This window comes from Azolla caroliniana, unplaced genomic scaffold (genome assembly GCF_043228905.1).
Source record: "Azolla caroliniana isolate FFs.n. ecotype wild unplaced genomic scaffold, voAzoCaro1.0.p SCAF_1, whole genome shotgun sequence".
NCBI lineage: Eukaryota > Viridiplantae > Streptophyta > Polypodiopsida > Salviniales > Salviniaceae > Azolla > Azolla caroliniana.
This window is the reverse complement of record NW_028230436.1, coordinates 28,859,998-28,883,335: the sequence shown is the minus strand read 5'-3', so window position 1 is coordinate 28,883,335 and position 23,338 is coordinate 28,859,998. Positions and strand designations below refer to the sequence as shown.

General features: G+C 43.5%; 1 protein-coding gene and 1 long non-coding RNA gene across 4 annotated transcripts; one reads left to right on the top strand and one right to left on the bottom strand.

Moving 5' to 3' along the window:
• Positions 1-370: 370 nt before the first annotated feature.
• LOC147869496 (cation transporter HKT1;3-like) lies at positions 371-6,754 on the bottom strand. 3 transcript variants are annotated; one of them, XR_015530790.1, is made up of 4 exons: positions 5,184-6,754; positions 3,548-3,799; positions 3,120-3,305; positions 543-665 (listed from the first exon to the last, which is right to left on the bottom strand). XR_015530790.1 is itself a non-coding variant. In XM_087330085.1 (3 exons), the coding sequence occupies exons 1-3, from the start codon at positions 6,737-6,739 to the stop codon at positions 455-457; spliced, it is 2,019 nt and encodes a 672-aa protein (XP_087186211.1). In that variant the 5' UTR covers positions 6,740-6,754; the 3' UTR covers positions 371-454. The 3 variants fall into 3 exon arrangements, 1 of the variants encoding a protein (XP_087186211.1); XR_015530791.1 differs by having other exon boundaries at positions 558-665; positions 3,052-3,305; XM_087330085.1 differs by lacking the exon at positions 3,120-3,305 and having other exon boundaries at positions 371-665.
• A 1,043-nt stretch (positions 6,755-7,797) lies between these two features.
• On the top strand, positions 7,798-8,095 carry LOC147869495 (uncharacterized). Its single transcript, XR_015532154.1, has 2 exons — positions 7,798-7,871; positions 7,964-8,095. It is a non-coding gene; the product is annotated as an uncharacterized LOC147869495 (long non-coding RNA).
• The last annotated feature ends 15,243 nt before the right edge of the window (positions 8,096-23,338 follow it).

The following is a 23,338-nucleotide window of genomic DNA, read 5'->3' as shown; positions in this document are numbered from 1 at the left end:
ACAATTCGAAGTAAGCAAGACTACCCACTTCAATATGCATTCAACATTTCTCATCAGGGTCTCCCTCTTTGCTAATCTTTCCCTGACATTTGTGATTCATCTGGTCTGTTAAAAATAAAGGCCTTTAGGCTGTAACATCTTGATTTTGAATATCTTTGTATTATGGTTATCTTCATGTGTGCCTTTAAATTTCATTTCAAGATAATGAGGTGTGCTCATAATACAAGTGCAAGGGCTTCCTAATCATGTCCTATGTTTCATCAGATCATTATACATTGCTAACCAAGGTCTTTTCAGAGAGATGTCACCAATCAGGCTGGTAGAATTCCAACATCTGCTCACTTAGATGAATAATTCAATAAGAAATTCATAGCAAAAAATACAATTGCAATTGCCTTATATAAAAGAGAAATTAAGTGTTCAGAAAACCACGTTCATATCATTCAAGCAACGGTCACTTATAGGATGGGAGTGATATAGCCCAATCTAAATCATCTGGAAGGCCACGATGTCTACCCAACAACATTACGCATATAAGAAAGAATTTCCCTGTGGTGCTCCACTTTCCGGATAAACTATAGGGAACATCCACACATGTGTTTTTAGAGGAAGATAACTGCAAAGCACAACTATATCCCAATGACAGTCCAACATTTCCGTATGCGCTGCAACGCAATAAAGTGAATTATTTATTAATTGAACTATAATATAGAGCTTTATTGTTAAGAAATTATGCAAAACTGTAAAAGAAGGAAATTGTGGTCACTTTTCCCATCTCTTTTATGGAATTTTCTAGTTATTTTGGAACATTGAATAGACAATGAAACCTATAATAAATAACTCATTGGAAAGCCATCAATGCAGCACCATATTTTTTCTTACTGAAACTTAAATTGTGTAATGAGTCAATAGATATAGCTAAAGCAACCTATGATAAATACCTTATTGGAAAGAGGTCAATGGAGCACCATTTTACACAAACTTAAATTGTGTAATGAGTCAAAAGATATAGCTAAAGCAATCTACGACAAATACCTCATTGGAAAGAGATCAATGGAGCACCATATTTTTATCAACTCAAACTCCAATTGTGCAATTAGTCACGCAATATAGTTAAAGCAACCTATAATAAATACCTCATTGGAAAGAGGTCAATGGAGTGCCATATCTTTACCTACTCAAATTGATAAATCAAAAGATATAGCTAAAGCAATTATTGAATAGGTACTGCCAGCGACAAATGCTAATATGATGTTCTATTTTGGCCACAAGGCACCTTTGACAGTGGGTTGATTTGTCGTTAATTCCTATATATAGTGAGTTGCCTACTGATATCAGTGGCAGATAGAAATTCTATATTTCATTTCTATTTGAAATGAACATGAGACATAGAACTAAGGAGCATCCTGAAGGTATTTACATGGTAGGAATACTTTTAGGCAGAAATCTCCAACTCAAGAATGGGTCCAAACAATTCATCAGGACATTACTTTACTGATGTCATATATGGTTTCAAACTAGACAAATCCTACACAAAATAATGCATATTTTACATTAAAAAAAGGTAGGATGTTACCAACTGCATGCTCAATAAAAAATGCAATTCAATATACAATCAAACGATGTTGTAAGACAATCAAGAAAATGTCTCATTTAATAAGTCCACCATTCCTACATTCTGAAATAGCTACATTAACCAAATGACCAGCCCAATCTGCATTACTCACAAAGGCATTAAAGAGGCATACTAGTTTCCACTGATCACATTGCAAAACTAGAAGTAGATGAGTTGATCATAATTTAGGGAAAGTTCCAAGTACGACAACATGATCAACCTACTAAAGATTGATGAACCCAAGCACAAAGAAACGCGTGATCAAAGATGGAATTGGTTGCAACACCAAAATGTCCATAGAGCCCAAAATCAGGCCCATTCACAAATAGTTTCACAAGAATAAAGTATGCAAAAAACCAGAAGAGCTTGCCAGTACTGTGACCAAACTTGGTCAAGGGAAAACTATAAGCAGATGAACCAATTCACTGCAAAGATAGCTTTCATTAGTGCAGTCAAATCATCCATTGGTTGGTTGTTAGTGAGCTTTTCAAGCTTGAAACCAAAACCACATAGATAGCATGCCAAGCCAACAGCTCCATAAGAAGATAGCTTCCTTGGGCAGCAACAAACTCTACCAGATACATTTAACTTTAATTCCATATTTCATTGCAATACATTGCCATGCACGATTCATGCTGTAGGCTAGCATAAATTATAATTGCATATTTGGTAACAGGGGTCAACTAAATATATTTTAAACATGATGGTGGTCTTGTTCATTTAAAGGTGGCATTGCACAGACATATTGTCTACGAACCTTTAAATTGCTTGCCAAGAAAGTCAATGGTGCATCCCATTATTGGATGATACCCACTTCGATGACAACTGCAATTCATCTTCCCTTTCTGGAAAGGAATGTCTCAACTCATCACTACCTATATCAAGGTCCAGTCCATATTCCATCCTTAGACTCATTTTCAAGCTGAAAACTTCGATTCTCGAACAGTATCTCTAGTGTACAGTGAGCTATCAACAAGATGGTTGGGTCACGTCCAAAACTTTGCTGAGTTCACATAGAGCAATACTTTACATTGTCTTTGACCTGCAAAACACCATTCTTCTTCATGAGCTTGAGATTTCATCCGCGGTTCAGCGTGGACATTCCAGCAGGCTTGGTTAGAATGGGCATGATATTCCCAAGAGAAAAATCAAGACTTATTCACAGAGCTTACACCCTATGCTAAAATACATTGCAAGGACCATGTCAACTGCTGACAAACGATTTCCCCAAATTCCAAAGTTTGCAACAAGTCTGACTTTTACATTGCAACATCACCACAACCTGTCCTTGTGCCAAGTTGAACTACAAGCGATTGGGCCTTTTCTGTATCATGGAGAAAATTAACCTAGAGACATCTTCTCAAACTCTCAATGCCTTTCCAAATTCATGATGATTCCAGACAATCCTCTTTGAGTTCAATGAGGGAGACACTTACAAAGAGAGATCGTGGATTCAAGTACATCAATATACCAACTTTGGTGTCTAGTCTCGTGGAAGAGTTACCCGTTTCCGGAAGACATTTAGGAACTAGACAATCGTCTTGATCATGGAAAGGATGCAGTCTAGAATTTCCAACTTTAGTATAAGATTGCTCCTAAAAGTTGTTGGTAGAGGAGGTGATGTCACCGCCACCAAGTGATTGAAGGTAGAATGTTGGAAGAGGTTGCATGCATTGTACATATGTAAATTCTAGAGTATAAAGGGGGTTTCCTCTTAGTTTATTTGAAGCATATCATATTTTTAACTGAGATTGTTGTTGCATTAGGGCTTCGTTTTACTTGAGAATCTTACACAGGTTGGCACACACTTCCTATAAGAACTGGAAGTTTTAACTTTTCCAAGCCCAGAAACTAATTTACCATGGTGATTAAATATGAAATACAAAATAGTGAATCAAAATAGAACGATATGATTATTTGAAGAAAACATACCTGATAATCTCAAAGAGAATGCTAAAGATGGAGAAATTGAGAGGGTCTTCTCGGATGGACTCGCGCTCAGTCAGGCAAATACAGAAGGTGGCAATGAAGAGGTAGAGAGAATCACGAGCAAGGAGTGCACGAAATTGGCCAGCCATCCTTTCCTTTGAGTTATCGATCATTTCATTTGAGTTACTCCTTGATCGATCTACTTTTTCTATACTCCTTTCTCGGGATAAATATACTGGATATACAGCTATATACCTATCATTTGAAATATTAAATTCTAAGTTCTTAAATAACAAGGAAAGAGAAAGTAGTTATCCCTCATATTAAGGCTAATATCAAACTATCTCTCTTAATATAAAAACAAAGTGATTAACATAGCTCAATAATAATGTCACCATACACTGTGAGGTGACGGATGGATACGCACAAATGATGTTTATACTAAGAACGAAAGTGGGCTGGCTAAATACCAATTTACATTGGAGACAATTGATGTGTATAGTTGTAGAGCATACAATAGCATGGTAGATTTGGATCCTTTCGCTTCTTTAAAGGACTGTCAAATTTATTGTATAATGCAGTCACAATTTTCCTTTCCCCACACAACCGGCATTTCAGCTAAACCTTGTAGAGGCCACACAGGATAGTTGGTGTGGTAAGGAATCCCACAATATAAGGAGATGCTTGCAATCAGAAGTGCCTCAGGATTCATACAAACAAGCAAGAGCAACCTTCCAACACACTGTGACGAAGAAGAAGAAATCATATTTTGCCTAAAATTCAGGCACATGTGTGTCACTTGCTCACACCCACGTGAATTTACCATTTTTACTCCACCAAATGTGAGAAACGTCATTGGTCGGTTACAATTTGGAAAGGCTCGAACAATCACGATGCATTGGTAGTTAAGGAATTCATACATGCTCGTGTGACTTTGCTCCCATTGCTACCATCACTGTTAATAAAACTATTGTGAACGTTTCCCTACTAGGTCGACATAACATACCATTGTACCAATCAAGAGTGGAGAAACCATGATACCCAAGCAATCATAGGACAATCATGATTGGCGATTGTCGTTCGGCTGGACAGGAAGGCTTTTGAAAGTTGTTCAGAACTTGGATCACTTTTAATAAAGCTATTGTGAACGTTTCCCTACTAGGTCGACAGAACATACCATTGTACCAATCAAGCTATTATCTTCCAAATCACATCTCCCTTCTTTCTGTCTTAACCATAGATCAAACTAGAGTTGTGGTAGTAAAGAAAGAACATTGAGGCACGTGAATGCAAGAGAGAGAATTATGACAAACACAGTTAAGTACCCATCTATATTATTTTGCTAATCTGCCAAATCTCTAATGGATCTCTTCCTTACGAGTGCCATTATGTGCATAGGGGTGACATGTAACGTATTTTTCGTTTTTATCAAATTAATGAATGTGATCCATCAACAACCAACTATGATCCCAATCACAAACGGGAATCTTGGAGCACATATAGGCATGGCCCATACCTCCAATATTAGATATTAAATCTAGGTCCAAACCCTTGGCATGGATTCAAATTTTCAAAGCAATGTAAGAAATCCATGAGCTCATGTGAAAACCGTATAGAGAGAGTGATGAGAGAAGCTTACATCATGACAACCAATAGGACCAAGGTGGGCGCCGAGAAGTCAGCAACATTGACAACATTCAGACCAGCGTTACGAGTGGTGACAGATGAAAAGAGAGCATTCACAAACTTATAGCCATTCGATTTGAGCCCGTCAAACACAGGTCCATGCCAATCAAGCCCACAAATGGCTGCCATTTGGATACAGTTCAACATAGCCACAGTGAACACCAACCACAGTGTCTCAGTCTGTGGGAAAAGGTGAGTGAAACATCGGCGTGGGCTATTCAGCAAATAGCGCAAAGCTGCCCTTCTCCGAAACTTCTTCTTTGTCTTGATATCCCCTGGGTTCAATTCGCCATCAGAAGGGGTGCCCCCCTCCAACCTATACAAGACCCATACAACAGCTCTCATGACGGGTGCATAGAGTGTGTTTCCCACTAAGATCAGCACACAGAGCCATAACAAGAACGCTGATTCCTCCTGCATTGATACCAGACCATCGTCCAATAGGGTAAAACCCGCATTGGCGAAAGATGACACGGTAGAGAAGACTGCAAAGAAAGTCAGGTTCGCCTTTCTTTCTTGTAGAATATGTTTCGCTCTGTTGCTACCAAACAAGCACGCCCAGCAGACGAGGGAGCCGGTCACTTGCATCAGTATGAAATATATGAATACCAACCAGCTCAGTATGGCTAGCGCTTCCTGCTCGATCAGTCCTTTAACGGGAGGCCCTGCGTTGATCATATTACTCTGAACTGGGTGCTCGGGGTGATCAGGAGAAGGGGACGTTTTCAGAAACCTCAGGGTTATATTTTCATTATTCTTTTGCTCCTGCTGTCCAGAATCGATCTGCTTTGCCCATTTCAAGCTGGGCATGGCTGGCATGGAAGCAGCTCTTCTGACTGCCTTGGTGGCGGGCTGCTGATGGGGTGGTGGAGAATCGATCGACGGCTGGAGCTCAATCGAATCCAGGTCTTTGTGGGCGGACATAATGAGAGGGAGCTCTGATGAAGAGCCGACACGATCATCTCCAGAGGCTTCCAAATCGGTAATCCGAGGCGGATGCTCCGGGGCTGGCTTGTGGCGGCCAGATCTGGAGGCGGAGTTCCTGGAGAAAGAGCCGAAGGAGAATCGGCGGGAGGGAGTGAACTTGGGGAGAGCGCCCAGCGATAGTCTGGAGATGGAGATGGTGGAGACGGCGCCGCGGATGAAGAGGGGGATGGCGGAAGTGAAGACCTGGCTGCCGAGGATCATGAGGAGGAGGAGGACGAATTGGGCAGGGATGGAGAGGCGGTGCATCTGGAGGGTGCTCAGGCCAGTGACGGAGAGGGCGGAGACGGCGAAGAAGAGGGAGTCGATGAAGGAGAAGCGATGGGCGCCATCGCTGGGGCGCAGGAGCCAGAGGGCAAGGGCGCCCAGCACAGAGAAGAAGAGGAAGTAGGAGACATGGAGGAAGCGGAAGGAGGAGGTGGTGTGCAGGAGGCGGCGCCAGTCCGGCCAGCAGCGGAGGAGGAGGAGCCTCTTCGCAGCCGCCACATGCCGCCATATCTTCTTCTTCTTCTTCTGCTCTACCATGCTTCTTTGCTTTAACTAAACTTAACTTAACTTAACTTAACTTAACTTTAGCTACCTGCCGCATTCCCACTAACCCTAACACACTCACTGTCTTCTCACTAACACCCTAACACTACCTTCCCCCCATCCCCATGCCCTTCTCTTCACTTCACTTGCCTTGACTTTTACTTGACTACCCTTGGACCGCCCACTAGCCCCGGGGGGGGGTCCGCCTTGTTTTTCTTTTTTGCGCGCTTTCCTCGGTTGCACCCTCGCCGAGAATGTACCTCCCTTTCCCCCCCCCCCCCCCCCCCTTTTTTACAACCAAAGTACAAACGAGCTTTTGCCCGTCGAGCTTTTCCATTTCCATCCGTCGAACATGGCATGTGCATCTTCTTTGTTTGTGTTTCCGCTGCTTTTCATCGTGTCCCTTCTTGAATCGCCCGCTGGTCAAATCATCCCATGAGAATATATATTTGTTCGAAAGTCCTTATGGCACGATATTTATCAATAATTCACCCATCATTGTACCTTCACGACGGCTTGCAAAGCTCCTCAGACACTCCAACTTTGATCCGAATCATTATACAACGAGACATTGAACCTTTTTAAAAGACAATGGGTGGTATCAAATTCGGTGGGCCATGATATGAGTTTGTCATCCCCTTAAACTTGAACTCAATAAAGATGGCAATATTTTATATGAAACATTGAGTGCATCAATCACATTGATACGAAATGTTAGAGTTGAAAAGGAGCTTCATTTTCAGAATTGACAAAGTTCTTACTATGTTGTTACCCATTGGGAAGACAACGACAACGACAATGATACTCCTACAATGTTCGCTACTTCATTATTTTATTGAAAAGCTTTTTCAAATGGTTTAGAGCTTACATTGGTACTCCTTTATATTTTTATTTTATACCACATGACCCTACACAAAGACACCAGCTTTTGATGGAACCCGTCGGCATGGCTGCACCACATTTATTCAAAGTGTAGAAGCTGTGAACAACCTGTTTCAAACTTCAATACAAGATTATACTTTCTCTCTTCGAGGAAATAATCACTCATTGTACACACATGTTGAAGAAAACAACGGCAAGGGCATCATGGAAGGTTTGGTGTCTACAAATGCAACAGTTGACGTAGGTGTTGAAGTAACCAAGCATGCCAGAATTTTTCAGATAATTCAAAGGCACCGAAGTTCTATTAATGAAGAATAATTTATTTGGAAAAAATAGTGAACACTACACTAGTGAAGCATGTTATTGTTCCCAATATGAGCAACATCTTCGTGTTGTCTTGGGGCTTCCATTAGGGGACTCGGCCATGAAAGTCCTTGTAGCAATCATGTGGAAGCAGGCTTTGCTATTGCTCAAGAAAAATATGAAAAGCTATAAGTGTTCACTAGTATGGGAAACCAAAAATAAGAAAGACGAGGAAGATGGGTCATATCATTGCCGTGGGCTAATAAGTTCCTATTGTGAGGAACAAAGTGAGTGTGATTATCGGAAATGAAGCTTGGAAGTAGGGTTAAGGCTCAATGAGCTTTGGAGAAGCTAGCTAATCAAAACGACCAGTTATTGAATGCCTTTAGCATGGGTCATGTGAGATGTGGAATGCCATATGATGGTATCAAATTGCATAAAAAATTGAAGGAATGTTGAGTAATACATGGTTCAACACAAAAAATTGTGGCCCTTATCAAAGGTTGTTCTTAGGTGGAGTTGAAAAGAGCTTGAGGGAGTGTCTTCGGATGTGATAGCATTTATTTCCTGATTTAAAGCTTGCAATGGCATAGAATCCGTTGATAAAGGCCAATAATCTGTAATCACCTTTTACATGAGTGTTCAACAATCTTCCAATTAAAGTAAAAACAGGATATGCAAAACATGGTTATGGTGATGAAACATGTAAGAGCTTTGCGGAGATGTAGCATAGAGGCATCCGACCAAATGCTTTCAATTTTGTGGGCATCTTGAAAGTTTATGTTAGCAACACAAGAGCAATTTAGAAGGGATGTGAAATGCATGCTGAGATTGAAAGAAAGGGATTGTTGGATGAACAATTAGTCTAGGATATGACGAACATGAATAAGATTGGTTAGAAAGTTTACTTATCTTTACCTAGAAAGATTGGTTACGGCCATTCGCCACGAGTATACAACCTTGTAATGTTTGCATGGAGTCTTTAGGTAATGTCACTTATAATCTTGGAGAAATTGGTAATCGTACTACATTGCAATGGATCTTCCATGTTTGTACAAACCCTATGATTAATTGGTAATGCTAAAATGCAACATTCCAAAAACCATTGCATGTTTCTCTTTGCTTCTATTAATGTTAGCATTGAAAGTTGCCAAAACATCGATATATGCAGAATTAATAATATGCCATTATATCATATAGATTCATAACAACTTGGACCACTGTGTTTAGTAGAATCTCAAGTCTTCTCAAATATATGTTGTATTCGAATAAAGGTTTACAATGCTACTACGGTCAATGAGCATTTGCACTCATCAAATATAATACTCGAGAACAACAAAATAAAGAAATATATTAATGGTGTATGGATTTGGACAACACATTATTACAAGTTGTGTTGGAGCATATATGATGGAGAAAGTTAATCAAATTAACAATACTTCCTCTTGTGGACTGTGGTAGAGATGGCAAGACCACGTCATTTATGATTACAAAGCATGCATTTGAAGGTGATACAAAAATGATGAATTGTGGCAACTAGTATTCATCATGGTGTAGTCACTAAAATAGTCCATGTTCTATTTATATCTCCCTATTTAGCAACACTTGTGCAATCACACTTGTCATTATGTATATATTTGTTGCTAATCCCATTGTGTATTGATGAATTGGTGTATATGAGCAAAGAAGGTTAAAGTAATCCACAATGAAAATATTTTAATTCCAGTCCAAGGGTAAGGAGTTATTTACTCATAAAAATAGTTAAGGAACAAGGTATGTATATTGTGAAATGGACATGAGAGATCAAAACTAGCCTAGTTAGCTTCTTACTTATTACTCAATTTATAGTCGATACAAAGGTACCCATTTGGGTTGGCCTAGCTAAAAAGGGTGGGTCGGCTCAGGTACATGCATCCTAAAAAGGGTGGCACAAAGGAACACATGCACACCACATTTCTCCCTTGAGAGAAACAAGAGACTGATGAGCAGGAACATGAGCGAGAGCAGTGGCTTGTCGAAGGAGGGGGTGCATATGTTGGAGATAGAGCCCCCCAAGTGGCGCTATCCATGATGGCAAGTTTCAAATGGACATCAATGGACGATTCTGGTGGGAAGCTAGGGTTACGCCCATAGAGTGCTCAAAAAGGGTAGATCCATGTCGACGCTTGTATGGATGTATTGTAGGCGTGGGTGACGAAAGGCAAGAGTTGATCCCAGGTTTTGTTGCATGGATCGATGTAAGTGGCACTCTCCTTCTTGAGGGTCTTGTTGAGGCGTCCGGTGAGGCCATTTGTCTGAGGATGGTATGGGGACTTAAGCACCTGCTGGACACCTAGTTGAGCTGCAACGATGTTGAGGACATCCCCATGGAACTGGAGGCCCTGATCAAATAATAGTTGGACGGGGCAAGTGACGGAAAACCAACTAGCAATTGGTGGATATAGATAAATCGCTCCAGTGGACTAGGGACCACTTGGACTTGGCTGAGGTGGGGGACAAGAGGGCTATCGTGTAGGAGGGGGATCGGGGAAACTTGTGGGACAAGAAGTTAGTGGGCACACTAAGGTAAGGGGGAAGAGGTGGATGCATGGATGTGGGGGACTGTTGCTCCACATCTCCACCAATATGTGAAATGCACATAAAAGATCAAAACCAACCTAGTTAGCTTATTACTTCTTACTCGATTTATAGTTGATACAAAGATACCCATTTGGGTTGGCTTAGCTAAAAAGGGTGTGCTAAAAGGGTGGGTCAACTTAGGTACATGCATCCTAAAAAGGGTGTGATAAAAGGGTGGCACAAAGGAACACATGCACACCACAATATAGTTCCATACATAGTAAATAAATTATTTCTCTAACATGTAGATAGAGATAGAGAACTAAAAAGTCTATATACACGAAGGCTAAAACATTATCAAGAAAGTAAGGAATGATGACACAATCATCGAGCTCCGAGTTACAACTATTCCCCTAATTATTAACCATATCCTTTATAGGGAATGACCCTCTCACTACTTTCTCGTTACAAGACTCAAGACTCGATAATGAGGTGTATATTATACTTTTTATCTCTAGTGACCATTAAAGATGTGGACATTAATGCACATGGGACCACTAGAACTTTCATGGAAGTACACATAGAAGGTAGGAAAATCTAGTAAAGATGGGAGAGTGAGTGGGATATCTAAGGTATCCACTTTATTCAATACAAAAGGTGGGCTTTGACACATGCATGCTCAAATAATTGTATTACAGAAAACAAGAAAACAAGAAAACAAGAAAATTGTATTAACAATAAGCAAGAATGAACCAACCAAGTATTACAAAGAGAAGGAGAAGGTGCTTATGTAGTCACATTCTCTCTAAGTTCTCTCACTAAGACCGCCTCTTGGGAAAGAGGTGGAGTCTTAACTATTTATGAAATATGTGCCATAGGACTTAAAGTTCTGTGACACACTAGTTACTATATGTTAGGAGGTGAGGTGTTCACTTGCTTAAGTATACTAAGGTGTGTTCAAACACTAGGGATGTTGAGATTGATTCTCAACACGCCCCTTTAAACGTAACTTCCGGTTGCCGAATAGTTGGTTCGGATGGTCTAATCTTGGGGTCAGCTTCGGCTACAGATAGCCGACTCCCTCTTCTGATCGTTCTGCGTCGTTTGACATCGTGTCAGACGACTGCTCCTCACTCCCCCTCAAGCTCGGCAGCCGGTGGTTGAGAGACCTACGTTCATTGTGAACTGCCACAACTTGCCCATCGTGAAGATGTTAGTTGTTTGCATATTCATACTTATGCGTTGCAAGTCGACATCTCTAGCTAGGACACGCTCTCAGATAAATTGATAATGCACCTCAATGTGCTTGGTCCGAACGTGAAAGATTAGGTTCCGAGCCAGATGAATACTACTCATATTGTCGTAGTAAAGGAGAATCAGATCCATGATGGGAACACCCAGATCCTTCAAGATTCTTTTCAGCAAAATGGCTTCGCATGCAACAACGGTCGCGCCCCTGTATTTGGCTTCTGTGCTCAATAGTGTGACTGTCGGCTACTTCTTGCTACTCATAAGATATGGCTCCGCTGCTGAAGGAGAAGACGAAGCCCGATGTGGATCGTCTGTCGGCTTTATAACCGGCCCAATCAACATAGGTGTACCCTTCGAGCTCCTTCATGTCTCTCATTTCAAATCGGCTAGGGATAAGCCTTTTGATATGATTAATGTTTGCTAAGTATTGCCCTCTGATGACCAAGTCATTCACATATATTATAATAAATACATGTCCTCTAGAGTCGCTCTTGATGAACAATGAGTTGTCAAACTTGGACATTTTGAAGCTGATTTGGTAAAGATATTGAGTTATTTTCTAATGCCATGCTCTAGGTGCCTACTTGAGGCTATAGAGAGGCTTATTGAGTTAGCATACCGCTTGCAGGTGTGTGCTCGACTTGAAACCGAGTGGTTGTACCATGTACACCTCCTCTTCTAGCTCGACTTGAAGAAAGGCGTTCTTTACGTCCATTTGGTGGAGGTGCCACCCTTTGGTTGTAGCAAGCGCGATCACAGTTCGAATGGTAGTCATCTTTGTTACTGGGCAAAGGTATCTTTGTAATCGACACTGTGTGTCTGTGTGTAGCCTTTTGCTAGAAGCTGGGCCTTATACCAATTGACAGTGTCGTTGGCATTGTGCTTCACCATGAATATCCATCGACATCCAATTGCCTTTTGATGGGGTGAAGAGGGGACGAGATCCCACGTCTCATTTTTGGAGAGTGCTTGCATCTCCTCATTCATTTCTTCGACCCATCACAACTTCGGAAAATTTTTGCGGCTCTCGAACTGTCGCCACTTGATCATGAATGCATAATGGTATGCCATGTAGTCATTGTAGCTGAATCGATTGACTATGTTCTTTTCTCGGGTGGAGCGATGTGGTTGTTCATTCGTGTTCATGAACACTTTCTTGCCTCCTGGTGTCCTCATGATAAGAACTTCCAATCCACCACACACATTGTTGATTCGTTTCCATCTAAGTCTTCGTACTCAGGCATTTTGGCCTTTCCTTTGTCTGATTTCGGACTTGGCCGCGATGTGGTGTGGTCACTCGATGGCTCATGTGGTCACTCCCTCTGTTGTACACCTAAGTCGATCATCCTCCTCTGAGTCTATTTCGAAATTGGTTTTGATTGGGTAGGATGGAGCTGAGTCGATTGAGTACCGGGATGCCGATTCGTCGAATATGACATCCCTACTGACTTGTACATTCTTGGTAGAGGGGTTGAACCACTTATACCCCTTTTGTTCGAGCGAGTACCCCACGAGGATACACTTCTCCAAATTTGGATCAAGCTTTTGCCGCTTTTCATCGGGAATGTGTACGATGCGATAGAGCCAAATATCCTGATGTGTGATAAGTCTGGTTTCTTTCCATAGAACCTCTCATGGGGGGTAATATCGTGCACTCCGAATGTTGTGCAACAATTCATTAGATAGACGGTCGTGTTCGCCGCTTCAGCCCAACATGATTTTGGTAGATGTTTCTCATTCATCATTGCCCTTGCCACTTGGAGGATGTGCCGATTCTTTTGTTCGGCTACTCCATTTTGATGAGGCGTGTGTCAGTAAGTAAACTCTTGTTGTTTTCCTTCTTGTCGAAGGTATGTTGTGAAGGCGTCGGAGACGTACTCTTTACCGCCATTCGATCAAAGGCACCGTACATGACGACCGATTGTTGTTTCAACTTCATTTTTGAATTTCTAGAAGTGTGAGAACAATTTGCTCTTCTATCGCATTGGGAATATCTAGGTGTGCCTCGAGAGGTCGTCAATGAACGTCACATAATACCGGCAACCACCAAATGTTGTTGTTTGGGCTAGTTCCCATACATTTGAATGTACTACATCCAAGATCCCTTTGCTCATGTTCCTCTCTCTCGGGAACGGTTGTCGATGTTGCTTGCCGAAATGGCAGACTTCGCATACAAATGCAATCTTCTTCTCGGTAAAAGTTGGGAGTCTGATGACGACTCCTTTCGATTGCATTCATTTGAGCTTCTGGAGATTGATGTGATCGATTCTTTTGTGCCACAACTCTATATTGGCGCTCACTCCAGGGCCCTTGGCAAACATCGCCGATTTCATCTCATGAGAATCGAGGATGAACATCTGACCTTCTATTCAACCGCGAGCGATAATTTGACCTTCCTTTTCTATGAAGCATCCTCTGTCGTTAAACCGAACTTGCATGCCTTGTTCTACAATCTAGCCCACCGAGACCAAATTCTTCGTCATTGTTAGAACATGCATGACGTTGGGGATGTAGGTCTAGTTGTCCTCTTCGCCAAATGGGACATTACCGACATATTGAATGGGGCGAATTGTGTCATCCCCAATTTCCACATAGTCGGGTCGTTCGGGCTTTCGTAGATCTCGGAACCAATCTTTATGAGATGTCATGTGATTGGATGCACCCAAGTCGACAAACCATACATTTTCTGAATTGGAGGTGTTGGTTGGGCTTGAGGCCGTTGTCAAATACAAGTGTATAATGGCCGTATTCACACTGTCCCTTGGGACAACCCAAGTTTGGGCTATTTCTGTTAATAGTATAAAGGGCAGTTGCCCTAGGATAGTCACTATATAAAGTGACTTTGTAACCTTTGGTAAAGGGTGGTTGTCATTTGTAATTGTTGTTATTGAAAAATAAAACGTTTCTTTGTGCCGATCTCTGTGTGTGTGTGTGTGTATCTTGTTCATTCTCATACACAGGTCCTTCAACATCACATATGTTGTTTGTTCTTCCGCACTGACGACCTTGTCCCCAACATTTGGTATCAGAGCGTTGGAGGTTCTTCAACCTGCTATTGGTCGTCATAATACACCACACAACACTCTGTTTATGTTTTTCTTGAAGAACAGAGAAGAGAGAAGACAAACAAGAATTCTGCATCTCATTGTGTTAAATCACTAATTGGAGTAAGCTAGCCGGTTGTACTATGTTCCTATGATTGTAACCACTTGAGGTGAGCTCCTTGTGAAACACTCAACCCAATCGTGCTTCATTTGGTTAAACAACATTTGAATAGGTCATTGGATGCTATTCACCCGCTTGTTGTAACCACCCGCTGCAAATTGGTCTCCAGGCAACAACTAAATTCGTGCTTCATTCGGCTGATCGACATTCAGGAGGATTAGTTGGATCCGTCCCTCTCATCGTTGTAGTCATCCGAAGCAGAATCGGCCTAAACAATCGGTCTCTTGTGATCGGTATTCGGCATACAATCGGAAGCTAATCAGAGTCACTCCAAGAAGGTTTAGCAAACAAGTATCTAAAACCAAACCGACTTGAGTTCAAGATTGACTAGAACGATATCGGGTGAGCCAACCGGCTGCACCCAACTAAGGTTCCCAATCAACTCCGAACATAGTCTTACCAACCAAAACCGAATCAGATGGCATCAACATCCGGCTCATCGGAGATGAGTCTAAGGAGGTTCGACGGTTCGAACTTCAACTTCTGGAAGGAACAAATGCAGGACGATCTCATAGTGAAGGGTCAAATAGACCTGATTAAGAATGAAAACCCTCCAGAAGCATACAAGGCAAACAAGTGGCTAAAGCTGGACAGAATCGTCCGCGTCACAATTCAGATGCACTTGTCGGAGTCAGTGTACTTCACAGTGCAATCATGCTCGACAACTTTTGAACTTTGGAAAACACTGTCGGAAACTTATGAAAAGAAGGTCGCCGCAATGAAGATGTATCTGATCCGGCGCCTCTACAACTTGCGGATGAAAGAATCTGATTCAGTTCAAGCACACCTCAACGAGTACGAAAGCCTAAGCTCCCAAATATCGTCTCAGGGGACAACAATAGAGGATGAACTTAAAGCAATGATACTCATGAATAGTCTCCCCTCTTCTTGGGAAACTTTCGTCACAACCGTGTGGAATGCTTCAACAACTGCCATTAAGTACTCTAAGATCACGAGCACAATCCTGACTGAAGCAGCTCGGAGAAAGTCTTTCACCAAAGACTCGACAAATGAAGCTTACGTAGTACGAGGTTCGACCGATCGATCGAACAACCGGGGAAGAAGTTCTTCCTGACCGCCGAACAATCAGCCAAGCCGGAGCAAGTCCCGGGACAACTGAATTTGCAACTACTGCAAGAAACCGGGACATATCAAAGCCAATTGTCGGGCACTCAAAGCAAATACTGACAAAGCTCAGAGAGCGGATTAGAAGAGTAGCCGGCATGAGGAGGTCAACTACGTCGGCTCTTCAGCCGAAATTTTGATGACCCACCCGAACATACTGTCCATAGAGAACCTAGTCGAATCAGAAGTTCTGCTTACGACTGAGGAATCGAGCACATGGCTCCTGGACTCGGGCGCATCGTATCATGTGACACCTCACCGATCTCAGTTTTGGCAATACTCGGACTCGCACTCCAACTAAGTTCGAGTCGGGAACTCGCAACATTGTGCCATAATCGGAATCGGCACCGTAGAGCTCAACCTTCCAGGTGGCTCTACACTCGTACTACACAACGTCCGACACGTTCCTGAGCTTTCAAGACCCTTGATCTCAGTCGAACAACTTGACGAAGCCGGCATCCGTGACGGGTTCTCGTTAGGAGGGTGGACACTCCACAAAGGGAACCTCCTGTTTGCTCGAGGACCAAAGGTACACTCTTTGTACCCTTTATATGTCACACTCAAAGAGGGTGACTTATTTTTGGTTGATATCCTCGTGTCATCGTTATGGCACGGACGACTTGGACACCTCAGTAAGGCCGGCATAACGCACCTATCCGGAGCCGGTTACATCCCCAAGCTCTCCTTCTCGGATCACCAATTCTGTGAGCATTGCCAATACGACAAATAGGTAGCCGCATCACACCCGACATCAGCACCAAGAGAATCGAGTTCCCTCAATTTGGTCCACTCGGACGTCTGTGGTCTGATGCCACATTAGTCTCTCGACGGTGCTTCGTACTTCGTTAGTTTTATTGACGACTGGACTCGGAAGGTGTGGGCTTACCCCATTAGGACCAAAGATCGGGTGTTCTCGATCTTCTCCGAATGGCTTGCAATGGTCGAAAACCAAATCAGTCAGAAACTAAAATGTCTCCGAATCGATAATGGAGGAGAATCCAAGTCTGACGAATTCGTCAAATTCTGCCGGGAACGCGGCATTCAATGTGAATATACGACACCCTATAGTCCGGAGTAGAACGGAATTGTTGAACGCATGAATCAGACGATTCAAGAACACATAATATCCATGCTCCAACACTTAGGACTGTCGGATGGCTTCTGGGCGGAGGCTCTACTTAGGGCAGTACACATAATAAATATGTTGCCAAGTAGACCTCTAGGACTTAAAATACCTCAGGAAACATGGACCGGCAGAAAGCCGAATTATGACAAGCTGAGGATCTTCGGTTGCGAGGCGTATGCCCTCATACCGAAAGACGACCGTCGGAAACTCGAACCAAGATCAAGGAAATGCATTTTCCTTGGATATGGACCCAACGGCAAGATTAGATACCAACTTTGGGACCCCGAGCACAGACAAATCGTCCGAAGTTTGGACGTCGTGTTCAACGAGTCAGCTATGCATAAAACGACTGAAAGGCCTATTGAAGTTTGAAGGGTAATATTTTCCGAAGTGCCAACCCTTCATGAAGGCCCAACCCACAACACGAGATTGGTTTCATGGGTAACTGACACCTCCCGTCTTGAATCCATCGATTCATCACAACCGAATGGCTCGGCTTTCGACCATCCGACAACTATACCCGGTGCAACTAGTTCAGTCATACCTCGAAGATCCGAGAGACTATCGCAACCTCCGAAAAGGTACTCTCTCAGAATTTTCTTCACTAACGCCGACGCACCGACGTCTTACGAAGAAACATCGACATCTGCCAACTTAGCCACCTGGCATCTAGCGATGGAGTCGGAAATGCACTCCATTCGCGCAAACAAGACTTGGGACTTGGTTGAATTACTGAAGAATCGACATGCTCTTTCGTGTAAGTGGGTCTATCGACTAAAAGAGACATCAGACTTGACCAACCCAAAGTACAAGGCCAGATTAGTTGCGAAGGGATTTCGAGAAGAATATGGCGTCGACTTCGACGAAATCTTTACACCAGTGGTGAAAATGACAACCCTTTGTTCCATGCTCGACGTCATGGTCGTCGACAACGTGGAGCTGATTCAACTAGATGTAAAAACGACATTCCTCCACGGTGACCTACAGGAGGAAATCTATATGGAGCAGCCGAAAGGCTTTGTGGCATCCGACCAGGAACATCTAGTGTGCTGACTCAGGAAGAGTTTATACGGCCTGAGACAAGCACCCCGACAGTGGTACAGGAAGTTCAACAACTTCATCTAGTCGGTCGGCTTCTCCAAGAGCGATGAGGACCACTGTCTCTTCACCAAAACAACTCAAGATGGGTCTCTTGTCTTCCTCATCACTTACGTGGACGACATGCCGGAGAGCTCACCGAACTCGTTCGGAGACTGCGGCTGAAGTTTGCCATGAAGGACCTCGGTCCGGCAAGACACATACTTGGTATGAAGATTAGTCGGCATCACGATAAACGACAACTTTTCTTGTCTCAAACCAACTACATCAGACATGTCTTGGAACGCTTCAACATGCACTCGGCCAAGTTTGCTTCGACCCCGCTCCCCATTAACCTTTAGCTGTCTTAGTGAGACCGCCCGACATCTGGTCCGGAGGGGGAAGATATGAAGTTGGTAGCGTATGCACTGACAGTCGGCTCCCTTATGTACACGATGGTCGCAACACGGTGTCGTGAAGAATTTCGGCCAGAGGCGGAAACCGAGAAACATTGGCTACATCGGCGGGGTGCAGCATGTGTGCTCACCCTTGTACATTTAGTGTGAATAACGAGGGTGCCTTTATGGCGCTGAAGAGTAGTCAAGTCGGGACAGACGATCCCATGTAAGTCGGGATTTATCCCACATTGTAACGCATCCCTCTCCTTATTCTATAAAAGGAAGGGATGGTCCCTTGTAGAGGGGTTGCCCATTTTGCGTTAGAGGGTATACCGTTAGATTTAGGGTTAGTTACATTCCTTCTTCTTCTTCTTCTTCTTTTTCTCCCCCCCCCCCCCCCCCTTTGTGTTCGCTTAGGGTTTGCTTCAGCTCGTCTCCTATGCAAGACCCCGCTCGGCGCGACAAACCCGTGAGCTCCCCGACCGGCGGCTGGGCAACCGACGACTATTGTAACCTACCTTGGCCCGGCTCGAAGCCGGGGTTGTATTCTTTCCCTTGTAATACATACTTTTGCGTCTGTCTGTGTATACTCGTGTCTCTGTTGGTGTCGGGTGCTTCCCCTTTCCTGCGTTTCCTGTACATAAGGGCGCGAGTCGGGTCGGCCTGTGTGTGTGTGTGTGTGTGTGTGTGTGTGTGTGTGTGTGTGTGCGTGAGTCGGTGTCAAGCGCGCGCTCCCTCTCTTTCTCTCTCTCCCTTCGGTTGCTTCTGGTGTGCTTCTGGGATGCCCTGGAAACGGTGAAGTACGACTTCCTACGCTCCGTCACTCCCTAGTCCAAGACCCCCGTGGTCCCGCCTTTCTCCACGCATGCACGTAACAACGCGACAACGGCCTGATATTTCTCACGTTGTAGGAGTCGTCATCATGTTCATGCACAACCCAGGCCGATCGCACTGGAACGCAGTCAAGCATGTGTTAAGATATCTAACTGGCACAAAAGACCACGACATTCTTTTTGGCCCGAACTCAACCTCTGGCGTAGTCGGTTACACCGACTCGGACTTCGCCGGCTGTGTGGATAGTCGGAAATCAACAACTGGATATTGTTTCAAATTCGGCAATGGAGCAATCTCGTGGAAGTCGAAACTTCAGGAGTGCACAACCACCTCAACGACCGAAGCGGAATATGTAGTTGCGTCCGATGCGGCAAAATAAGCTTTATGGCTCGGTCGGCTGGAGCACACGTCTCGACAAGTCGACCTCGACTTAGCTCCAGTTGTCTACAACGACAGTCAGGGTGTTGTTGCTTTGTCAAAAAATCTGGTTCACCACAATGCCTCCAAGCATATTGATGTTCGATATCATTTTGTTCGGGACTGCATCATTTCAGGGAAAATCGATCTCGAGAAGATATCCACAACCGATAATGTTGCAGATGGAATGACCAAGTGTCTTTCAGCGGATCGCTTCGGGTCCGTTCGGCACCATATGGGCGTAACGAAAAATCGGTCCAGTTAAAAAGTCGGACACACAACACAGGATGGTTTCGGACAACCGATCGGTTCTTTGAGGATCGACTTCAGCTTTTCCGACACGACCGGTTCGACCTTCCGTCTTCAGATCTTGCCGACTCGAACAAAACCGATCTGTCCGATAAACCTTGTATATACCTGTAATTTAAGATAACCCATGTATACGCCCATTACGAGGGAGTGTTGAATACGAGTGTGTAATTGCCGTATTCACACTGTCCCTTTGGACAACCCAAGTTTGGGCTTTTTTTGTAAATAGCATAAAGGGCAGTTGCCCTAGGATAGTCACTATATAAAGTGACTTTGTAACCTTTAGTAAAGGGTGGTTGTCATTTGTAACTATTGTTATTAAAAAATAAAACGTTTCTTTGTGCTGATCTCTCTCTCTCTCTCTCTCTCTCTCACTCTCTGTGTATGTTGTTCATTCTCATACACAGGTCCTTCAACATCACAGATGTTGTTTGTTCTTCCGCATTGACAACCTTGTCCCCAACAGTCGTCAATGAGTTCGTTATGTGCCTCATTACAAACATTCTGTCACGATCATCATAGTCAGAGTTGGAGGCGTAATTGGTGAGTTGTTGGCTTGTGAGGGCTCACTCACTCTTCTTCTTTCAACACTCTACCTCGTAGTGGCTAAACTTGTTACAATATCTGCATTGGGTGGAGTTGTTTTGACGGCTCGGGCCGGCATGATTGCTCCCCCTTCTTCCAGACGCTCCTCCTTGTGAGTTTGCGACGTCTTGTCGGTAGAGGAAGTTGTGCTCATGGGACTACCTTTGGTTGTTTCGGTCTCGTCCTGATTGGTCCCTTCTTCCATGGCCTTGCCCTCTTCTTCTGTCCGAACTCGTGTAGAGATTTGCCTGTTTGATTCGTTGCCTCTTGTTTGGACGTGATTTTCTTCGACCAGTAGCATTGAATGGAGATTGAAGGAGGGAGGATTCTCCCTCGCAAGGACAACCGGCCTTATTGCGTTGAATCAAGGTGCTAGCCCGCCGAGGCATATCTAAACCATTTCATCGTTGGCAATGTTGACATTGTTGGGAGACAAGTCCCTCCGGATGGAAGAGAGAAGAACAGTGCCGATGAACAAACTCGGCCGAGGCCGAAACCGGATGAGGAGTACCCGGCTACGGAGAGCCGGATGGTGCAGACCCGGTGAGAACTGCTCACCGGATGAAGAGACATATTCGTAAATATGTTTCTGAGAGTCCATCGAGGCTATATTTGTAAATAGCCGAAAAGTCATATTAGTACAAATATGACTTAGGGCAACCTTTGAGTTACTGTTGTTGTCATTTTCTTGTTGGTGCAAGGAGAAAGAGAGCGCGTAACTTTGTACAGAGAGAGTGAGAGAGAAAGAGGTCGTTGCCTCTGTTGTAACCGCCGCCTGTGGCGAGGATCGTGAGCACGAGGTCGTTGCCTCCGTGAACTCACTGTTGTACACTCTAACATAGTGATAGTTTGCATCCTGTGGGCTGCCGTGGTTTTTCCCCTTAGTTTGGGTTTTCCACGTAAACATTCTGCGTACTCGTCTCTTCTTTGTGTCGTTCATTATTTCCCGTTTTCTGTGTGTGATTCTAAGCTCGGTTGTGGCCGAGCGTTGCGTATAAGGAGCCTTGAGTTCCCGTCAAACATTGATCGACCCGAGGGAGTTGCACAACTCCATCTTCAAGGTGTAGTTGCCGATTGACATATCCCTCTATTGTAGGTTGTTTAACTCTTGTCAAAGTTGAAGCTTTCGTGCAGTTATGTTCGCCACAAATATCTTTTCGAAGTTCCCCAATGCCTCTTTTGGCGTTTTGGCCTCTTAGATGTAGCCGAGCATGTGATCATGAATGCATGATGCAAGACAATACAACATGCGACTCGCCGTTTGCTCCAAGCTCAATGGTCAGCATGTTTCAGGTTGGGTTGATTTTCTTGTGCTCCCTCGACATAGCAATACATGAACACATGATGTAAGGCAATACATCACGCAACTTGCCGCTTGCTCCCAAGCTCGATGGTTGGCATGTGCTGGGTTGGGTTGATTTTCTTTTGCTCCCTCGAGATAGCTCCAATAGCCTGGACTAACATGGTATTGATGCATCTTGTACTCCCAAGATGTTAAGTTGTTTCTGTCGAGTTTCTCGGTAGGAAGAGCGCTTCCCATCTGGGTATTCATGTTGAACTTCTTCTTCTTCTTTGTGATGTGAACTGTGTAGGTTGTTGCTACAATGTTTAGTTAGTTCATCGTGAACATGGGCTTAGGCACAACACACGTAGATGGACTTGGATCAAGCTATCAAGCACTCTGATACCATATAAAGAATCAGGAGTGATTCTATGCAACATAAGAGATGTGTGTGTGTGTGTGTGTGTGTGTGTGTGTGTGTGTGTGTGAGAGAGAGAGAGAGAGAGAGAGAGAGAACAATGTATACAAAAAACAAGAAAACTGTATTAACAAGAATCAAGAATGAACCAACCAACTATTACAAAGAGAAGGAGAGAAGGTGCTTATGAGAGAGAGAGAGAGAGAGAGAGAACAATGTATACAAAAAACAAGAAAACTGTATTAACAAGAATCAAGAATGAACCAACCAACTATTACAAAGAGAAGGAGAAGGTGCTTATGTAGTAACCTTCTCTCTAAGTTCTCTCACTAGAACCGCCTCTTGGGAAAGAGGTGGACTTAAAGTTCTATGACACACTAGTTACTATATACTAGGAGATGGGGTGTTCATATACTTGAGTATACTAAGGTGTGTTCCAACACTAGGAAGTTGAGTTTGATTCTCAACAGTTTGTTATAAGCGTGGTGGACTATGTCACGAGGGAACACGACTATATTTAGTGAAGTAGAGGGTAGTCCAAAAGATGGTGTGGTTAGAGTTAATGGAGTCAGTGCTTATAAGTTATGATTAGTGCATGTGGGTCTAAGAACAACATAATGACACGATGTGTGTGATAGTGAGGTTGAGAGTTTTGATCCCCAATAATCTAGTAATGAATTAAAAAGGTTGATAATGGGGTTGAGCATAACATAGGGAGGGTTGAAACTCAAGCCTCTTTTCGTAGTCGATGTGGGTGATAGTGAGGTTGTGAGTTTTGATCCCCATTAAGCTATTAATGAAT

Excerpts from the sequence above, each read along its gene's own strand:
- LOC147869496 (XM_087330085.1), bottom strand. The coding sequence starts at position 6,739 with ATGGTAGAGCAGAAGAAGAAGAAGAAGATATGGCGGCATGTGGCGGCT. Across the intron at positions 3,800-5,183 it reads GTCCTATTGGTTGTCATGAT|GTATATAGCTGTATATCCAG; the intron begins GTAAGCTTCTCT and ends TTCAAATGATAG. Across the intron at positions 666-3,547 it reads ATTCTCTTTGAGATTATCAG|CGCATACGGAAATGTTGGAC; the intron begins GTATGTTTTCTT and ends ATTGCGTTGCAG.